Below are 8,340 nucleotides of genomic sequence, written 5' to 3'. Positions count from 1 at the left end.
GCGTTATCTTTGGCCATTTTCGTTTCCCGCAGCTCCCATTTTCTCAGGCGCTCCTGGTAACTGGCTTCTTTTTCGCGAGCCTTCTTTTCCGCCTTGAGGGCTTCTTTCTCCTCTTCCTCCATCTCACGTTCTTTCAAGGACTTATTTTCGCGATCACGGCCCCCTCGATCCCGAGAGCGTGATCGCGACCGACTTCTGGATCGTGATCGACGGTAGCTATGCGATCGGGATGATCGCATGCGAGCATCAGCCTGATCTCGCCCACCACGCATGCCGCGGTCACCGCCTCGGTTAGCACCCCGGTCGCCTCCTCGATTGAGTCCGCGATCCCCACCGCGACTCCCACCTCGATCGCTTCGATCCAACCGTTCCCGGCGCTCCATTCGTGGCGGGGGCGGGGTTCGCGTTCGACTTCGGGAGCGAGAATAGGTCCGTCGACGGCTGTGAATGGAGCGTTCACGACTGTCTCGAATGGTAATGATGCTACGTTCGCGTTTTCGAGTATCGCGTCGTTCAGGCTCGTCGGGCGGCGGACCATCTATTTCTTCCCGCTTCTTCTTCTCCTCTTCTTTTTCTTTTTCCCGGATTTTCATGGTTTCTCGGAACTTGTCAATTTCTCGATGAATGATGTCGCGCTTGCCATCTTCCATTTCCACGTCGTCCAAAGACTCTTTGGGACCGGTTTGGTAGTCCTCATTGTTCTTCTTTTTATCGGCTTTTTTCACCTCAGGTGGGACGTAGTTTTGCATCTCTTGGCTATGATCTTGGAGGATGGCGCTGATACGTTCCATGGCCATTTGATCCTCGTGACGCATGGCCGGATCCACGAACTCTTCGTCCTTGATCTCGGCGCCATCCTCCACGGGTGGCGGCGATTTCCCGCCCATCATTTTCTTCTGCCGTTGTCGCTTGTAATCGTGTAACACATCCCGGGTCTTGGAGTCCACCTTGACCACCAAACGCTTGTCACCAATCATCACGGCGCCATCCTCCACGGGTGGCGGCGATTTCCCGCCCATCATTTTCTTCTGCCGTTGTCGCTTGTAGTCGTGTAACACATCCCGGGTCTTGGAGTCCACCTTGACCACCAAACGCTTGTCACCAATCATCATATCGTGCAAAATACGAATCGAACGGGCGGCCGCATCCGGATTCGCGTACTCGCAGAACCCGAAGCCTTGGAGTTTGCCCGTGGCGCCTTGGACGCGTTTCCAGTGAATCACGGACCCGCACGTGGTCAACAAATGTCGAATCATGGCATCTTGAGCGCGCTCCGTGATATTACCCACGAAAACCGTCACCGGCGGGCCCGTAGGCACTTCCATGGCCATGGCCGGGCGAGCCATGATGTGAGGCGGGCCCGAGCCTCGAAATCGAGGCGGATGACCCATCATATTGGGCGGACCCCCGTTGCCGCCATGCCCTCCGTGTCCATACATAGGCTGCGGCATGAATCCGGGCGGCGGTCCTCCCCGAAACGCCATGCTAGGCTAAGATGGGCGTGGTGGGCGGATGGATGCTAGCCTGGGTTCGCTCAATCTGGCCTGGCGTGTCGTGTGTGTGATCAGCCCGGATTGGTCTGAATTGTCAGTCTGTGGTTTCGCTCTTAAGTTGCTTGCTTGATGCCCTTCCTTTTCCCCGATAGTTTTGTCTATTTGTGAGTTTGTTTGATCGTTTTGAGTGTTTTAACTGTTTACCTGTTCCGCTTCCTCAGTCATCTTAATTCACTCGCAGCCCACAACTAAGTCAAATCGCCCTGGGGGAGTAGTCAGCTATGTCTATGAGTTCTACGAGATTGAGCGGAGACCGATGGGACGGTCAGGGGGTGAAGGGGCGGTCTGTGAGCGGAGGATGAGGCGGATTTTCGAGTAGATAAGCTTCGGCGTCGCTTTCGTCGGTTCTCCACTTGACAATGCATGCGTTCACTTCATGACTCAGGACTGCCAATTTGGTCCACACGATCAGGTCAGATCGCAAAGTCAACTCACTCTCGCTTCAAGCTGGTGTTAGACGTGGATCGAGGGTATATTGAGATCTTTAAAGGCTACCCCAACATGGCTGTGTGCGTAGACGGGCGAGGATTTGACTCAATCTCGAATTTCTAAGTGGCTGCCTTCAGCCTGGGTGTGTTCCTGTCAGGGTTGAGGATGGGGTGGGCCAATCACCTTGATCGGGCCCAAACCACCAGATGTAGTGGGAAATTCAGTTAAAAAGTGGATTTGAAAATGGAGCTCAGCCTCAGCATCCTCCTTAGCCTCGCTCGGCCAACTCAATGGAAATATTTCAATGATTAGCGTTTTGACCCATCTTACGCCTAGTTGGCAACGCTATCTGGCCGACATTAATGGCTGGCTTTCATGGGCGTGATCCCCATGCCTTTTCAGCCTCGAAGTTCGTTCAGCATGACTATTTCAATGGCCGAAATTTTTCCTCGCTTTGGAATGAGTGCAATTGAATTATTGTTAGATGCACTAATGAAAGTACGAACTTCTAAAATCCCACACTGACTTTCTGGAGCACCCCTTTAATATCGTCACCTCTATATATAATTAAACATAACAATGTGAACAGGCCAACGTTCAACCACTCAAGCCAAGGTGACTGTTGAACATGAGACAAAAAGAGTCAAAACGAGTTTGGTGTGGTTTTCTACAGCAGCTGAATCGGTAACTATGGAACAGAGTTACTCCAGCCGATTGAAGACAGCGCCTCTACAATCAGCAACCATACCCTAACAGTCGTTGGTTCAACTGTCATCAATCTGATCTAAGATCTGGTCTGGCTGTCTTGCTCCGGGTGCAATCTCTTGGCCTTCCTTCCTCTGTTAGGTGATCTGTTCAAAGTATTGATGTTCAAGTCAATGATTTTGACCAAAAATATTTCTATGGTATGACGGGTTCAGAGGTCAATCTAAAATAGAATCCTATTTGCATCACACTCTTGGTAAGAAGGAAAAATGGTTCGGAGCAGTGCATAAATTTTGAACCTAGATCCTCAAATTTCTTATGCAGTATAGACTTGATGACTGCCTGAATATTAATAACTCCAAATTGCCGCTACGATGTATTTCATATGAGAAATTGACTTCTTTCAATTGGATTGACTTTCATCAAACTAAAATGAGTTGTTAAGGTTAAAAGATTTCACCAAACTGAACTCCGCTATAGAATTGGGCAAAAACGAAATTATTCAGCCCTAGAAAATGATAAATTTTATAAGGTGCCAAGCTCCTTTAGGAATTTGTCACCTGTGGCTTCAAATTCTTTTAAGTTTCTTGATTTGTATTCGTATGCACTATACGTCGTTTACTGCAATGGTTAATACCTTAATTTGGGGTGCTAGGGTCGGATGGGTGAACCTCGCCCGGCCAGCAAAGCTAGCTATCACATCGTCCTATTTATTTCCAATAGGCAGTGTCATAGCCCGTATCAGAGTGGTTGTCTTTGGGTGTGGTTAGCGTCTAAAAGTTTCCTTGAGAAAGGCCGGGGAGGAAAATAGACCTGGGGACATCTCTCATGCTAGAAAAATGCGCTAACCTCTACACCACATGTCCTCCCTGCGAGGGAGGTGAAGTTTCGAAGAAAAAATCCCGATCAATCCTAAATTCATGGGCTAGCCAGCTTTATCAATGAGTAAAAGTTAGAGGATCAGATATAATCTGAATGCACAACAAAACAAGATATACATTTTTGTATTTTTTTTTCATTTTGACCTGCTGGGGATTCCATTTCCTGCTAAACATCAAACTTATACTTATCAAAGCATTTAAATAAGGCTAGTTTTCAACAATTAGCATTGAAAATTGTTGCTCGGCTACTCTTGTGACTGGGGTACGTAAACGTTTTCAAAATGCTTTTTGGATTTCCTTCCAAACAAAACAGAAGTGAATTATATTTGAAGAAGATATCCTTATCCACTTGAAGCATAGATATTTGAAGTATATATATAAAATAAGTAAAAAATGGCCATGTTTTGGATCCTGAAAAATTGAGCCCTCTCATGTACAACACTTTTCGATGTTGACCTTTTTCATTTTTTGCTTTAAAGATGCTTCATAGATATCATTCCTTTGAAGATATGAGGATTCATTCATAAGTAGTGCTATCACTTTTTTTGTTGCTAAGATTTTGCGGAATTTGCAACAGATACAAAGAGTGTCATTCAAAGTAAAAAAAACACCATATCTGATTGATTAAAACACAAACCAACAATAATAAAACATTTGGTCTACCAACAAATTGGTACTAGCCGATCTATGAAGCCCATGAAAATAGGGTTGGTCAAGGATTGTGGACAAATATCTATCTAAATGAGTTTTAAGCAATAAGACAGGGGCAGATGTAACCAAGAGTCGCCTCAAGTTCGTATTTGCACTTGAAATCCCTGCAGTGTTTCAAGAAGGTCTGAGAAATTCCAGATTGGTTGGCTTCTTCATTTTTTTCCACTTTTTGTGGTATAACTGATGTTATTTTCAATGAAACACGGTTGACGCTAAGCGCCGGGCTGTCTACCAAATTGGCAACCAGAGAGATCTATTGAGCTATTGAAATTGGAATATTCACATATTCAGGACAAAATAATTATCTAATTGAAGCATTGGTAACAAAGATGGAATGCTTGATCAGGCAATGAGAGTCTCTGCGAGCTCACAGGCTTTGTGTGTGAAGAAATTCAGCTTGAAACCTCCATTCTTTTGCATCCCTTTGTCACACATTGCAAGAACGAGAGCTGATTTAGTTCATAGTGTGTTGGGAAAATCCAAGAAATGATGAGAGATGAGCACAATCACTTAAAAGGGTCAAAACTACAGGTACAGAAATCTAGAAAATAAGATATTAGTCCCAAAGCAGATTTTATATGCCATTTGCCGGTTTGCTTGTCGATTTCTAGAAAAAAAGGGGAATAGTTATGTTTCATTGATGACACTGCACTAATCCTGCCCTTGGCACATCTACAAGAAATCAAAGCGGTTTTTTAAAACAAATTTCTGTTCCAAACAGATTTGGGCGTTGAGCTCACCAGAAAACGTTCAGAGGAGAGGGTTAGTTTCCTCAAAAAGGAGACTCAAGACATCTCGCAAAAAGCCTTAAGCTGACGGGATCTCAATCGTCGATATCCATTTCAGCTAGAACGGATAATAGTTGCTAGTTTGAGCGTTGGTTCGATGTTCCATTTCCGAGACTGATTGTGCCACCTTGTCCAGACGTGTCACTCACTGACTCTGTCTGGGCCATGTGCTCGAGGAATATATTCACTTACAATTTTAGTCCCACCATACATTACACGGTCCAGATGACAAACATGAATGGGATGGCGAGTTTCATGACCAGGGCAAGAACAAGTTAAACAATTAATGAATTAGTTAACGGGTTTTCCATTTTTAGCTATTATCTTAGAGGCATTTTTTGCCAACCTAATCAAACAATGTGTAATTTCCCTTTTGGGCAAACACGGAAAAAGTCTCCAAATTTGAGACATTATATCTAGTTTGACATCCAGACATGGTATTTATGGTTTACTTTTAATTTACTTATTTAACTTGTTCACCACATTAACCTTGTGTGTGCTTTGTCAATGTATGGGTTGGTTCCCCTTTCTAATGATAATTGTGAAGGAGTTATGTGTACTTTGTGCTGTTAAGTTGGAATCATGATATTCTAAAACCCATGAAGCCATTTGCTTGTTTTCGAGGAGCTCCGGTGGAGATAGGTTGTGTTAAAATTTAGTGATAATAATAGTTAGGTTGTTCATTGAGGCCACTCTGACACAATACTGAAACACATTCGAAATGGCCATAGTTGGGGCTTGAACGTTAGCAAAACAATTCTCCTTTAACGTCATTCCTCTTTTAGAAAAAGTAACGCGTTTCCATTACGGACACCGTTACTTTTGTAGGAAAAATGATGGTTTAAAACTCCAAAAAAAGGACAATATTTGAAACATTTTAGAAAGCTTATGAGCGTATGAGAGTATTGGGAGTGATTAAAGATGTTGGGACTGTATGGTATTCAGAGAAGGTACTCGTATGAACGGTATCTAATACTATACGTTTTCAGGAGTAATCCTGAACATTGTCCCAACCTGGATTAAGGGTCAATTGTAGTGACTGTAGAAACTTAATGGGCATTTGGCGAGCCCTCTAGAATTCGGTTAATTCAAAAGAAGAGGTCGTCCACTCTTCTTTCTCAGGCTCCTTCAATTGAGAATTCGCTTTCCTCTAATATTCGCACGAAAAATGTAGGTGTTGATCAAACTTGGACAAGTTATCAATCTTATTCGTTGATGGATCAGATATTGTATGAATGTGAAGCTACTTGAGATATAACCATTCTTTTCATTTTCAATTCCTGGGGCTTCAGTGTCGGTAAGGAAGTCTGCAAAAATAACACCAGAAATTACAATCCCCTGTCTAGTTCAGGTACATATACGAGTGTAGGTCTAGTTCTATCTTCTATCTCAAGCCCTTCATTTATACTACCTATATACAACATCCTTGATTTATACCAAGGACCCCTGGAAAGAAATTCAGGATATCCATGTGTATAGGCACGTACCAGTGCCAACCAGCAGCATTTGTAATTACAAGGGGTCGGAAAGATAATTTGTTTACGTTGAATTAAGTTTTCAACTATTTTGGTCATTTTGGGCAAAAAAGTATTTCATGAATTTTAACCATAAAACAACCTAAAGCCAAGGATCTTCGGGGAAGTTGAAGGGTTTTGGTCATGTTTAGAGGAAACTAAGGAGAAATACAGGTTGGGTGTAAAAAATCATGGTAATGTTTGTCCCCACTCAAAGATTTTTTTACATTAAACCTCAAGCTTTCATTAAGAGGAAGTGCTGAGCACATACACTAGTGTCATACTGAACATCATCTAATTTTACCCTAAAGGGGGTGGTTACCCTCCCATTGTTTGCCACCCAAACAATGTTCTAAGATGTAAGTGAGAGAAGCCGTGATATCAGAACCAAAACTAAGGGCCTGCTGAAGACCGGCAAGAGGCTCAGGGACATGGATGAGACTTTTAAGTGTCCATCCTCAAACCATTGTTAAGAGGAGAACTTCACGCAAGAACAGCAGATCCCTTTACAACAAATCCCGACCAAGAGCATAGATCTGGCGATTGTAATGAGCCCAAAGAGCAAGAAGATCGTGAAAAATATTAATCGAGCCCTTTTTTCCTTGAATGCCACACTAATGCTTGAGCATCGAAGAAATAACTATCTCCGCTCTTTTGAAATCAATTTTTACGTTTTCAGAACTTATTTTGACTGATTTTTGTAACTTCAAAGCCAATATTTTGACCCAAATCACATTTTTCCGACGCCTTGTGATGACACGCAACTTGTGAACCACTCGAAAGAGTTTCCGATTTCTTCCGCTAGAGGTCGGGTTGAATATGCTTGACAAACATGCATAACAACACGTGAAACGAACCCGTGAAAATCATCTGGCCTCATCCAACCAACCTCAGGTGCGTACCCGCCTAGCTCAACCCGATCGAACGTCATGACTCGATCCAAGGTGGAACTCCACGCTCACTTGAACGGATCACTCCATCCGGCCCGCCTCTGGGCCTTGAAGGCCCACCATGAGCGGCGATTTCCCCACGAACCGTTGCCCGTTTTTCCGGCCTGGTTCACCCCGCCCATTTCGGAGCTGCAAAGGCGGAGTCTGACTTTTGATGACGTGTTTCCGTTGTTTGGGGTGGTCCAGGCCTTGACCGATCATCCCGAGGCCGTAGCGCAAGCCGTAGAGGCCGTGATCGACGATTTTGCCGCCGATGGCGTCCGCTATCTCGAATTGAGAAGCACCCCACGGTACACGGAGGGCGTGCCCCCAGCCACTTCAGTATCGGAGGGAGTGGGAGGAGGCAACAAATGGGGGAGGGGGGAGGTATATGCGCCATGTTGGCCTGTTGCAAAGCTTGAGGGATTATTTTGGGCCGGAAACGGGGTCAAATGGGGTCAACCCGGACCTAGCCCATGATTGGATGTCAATCAGTTGACACTCGCTAGAAATCCTAGGTCCAAAAGGCCTGAGAGATACCACCCAATGGTCCATTTTCTGGGGATCACGCCCAGTTCCTGACCCGATACTGAAGTTGCTGTACAATTAACGAGCGGTGCCGGATCGAATGACCAAACTGCAGTACATGCGAACCATTTTGGAAACCATGGAAACGCGTAATGCCCGAGGGCAGATCTTGAGCAAATATCTGGTAAGCTGGGATCGGCGCCAAAGCTTGGCCACAGCCGAGGAGACTCTGGCCTTAGCTCTGGATCTCCGAGCCGAGTTTCCAAGCACTTTAGTGGGCGTGGATTTATCGGGCGATCCCA

The 8,340-nt window shown here is 44.9% G+C and overlaps 3 protein-coding genes across 4 annotated transcripts in view; 2 read left to right on the top strand and 1 right to left on the bottom strand.

The window, feature by feature from the left end:
• Positions 1–1,959, bottom strand: part of LOC131886726 (RNA-binding protein 25-like) — a 3,788-nt gene extending 1,829 nt beyond the window's left edge. Inside the window, exon 1 of the mRNA XM_059235127.1 lies at positions 3–1,959. Coding sequence (XP_059091110.1) covers positions 3–1,484 — 1,482 coding nt within the window. The 5' untranslated portion in view covers positions 1,485–1,959. The remainder of the gene's footprint in view (positions 1–2) is intronic.
• A 5,358-nt stretch (positions 1,960–7,317) lies between these two features.
• LOC131886549 (probable cytosolic iron-sulfur protein assembly protein Ciao1) overlaps positions 7,318–8,340 on the top strand; it is a 2,684-nt gene continuing 1,661 nt past the window's right edge. Inside the window, exon 1 of one of the 2 annotated variants that reach the window (XM_059234917.1) lies at positions 7,318–7,475. The gene's annotated coding sequence lies outside the window, so the exon portion shown is untranslated. Of the gene's footprint in view, positions 7,476–8,199; positions 8,223–8,340 lie in introns of those variants that run through there. The other variant, XM_059234918.1, reaches the window with a different exon arrangement.
• LOC131886552 (adenosine deaminase-like protein) overlaps positions 7,482–8,340 on the top strand; it is a gene marked incomplete in the record, with an annotated part of 1,460 nt that continues 601 nt past the window's right edge. The window contains 2 exon segments of the mRNA XM_059234920.1: positions 7,482–7,821; positions 8,123–8,304. Of these exon segments, the coding sequence (XP_059090903.1) occupies positions 7,511–7,821; positions 8,123–8,304 (493 nt within the window).

This window comes from Tigriopus californicus, chromosome 9 (genome assembly GCF_007210705.1).
Source record: "Tigriopus californicus strain San Diego chromosome 9, Tcal_SD_v2.1, whole genome shotgun sequence".
Classification (NCBI taxonomy): Eukaryota; Metazoa; Arthropoda; class Copepoda; order Harpacticoida; family Harpacticidae; genus Tigriopus; species Tigriopus californicus.
The sequence above is the reverse complement of the archived record's forward strand: the minus strand, read 5'-3'. Positions and strand labels throughout refer to the sequence as shown.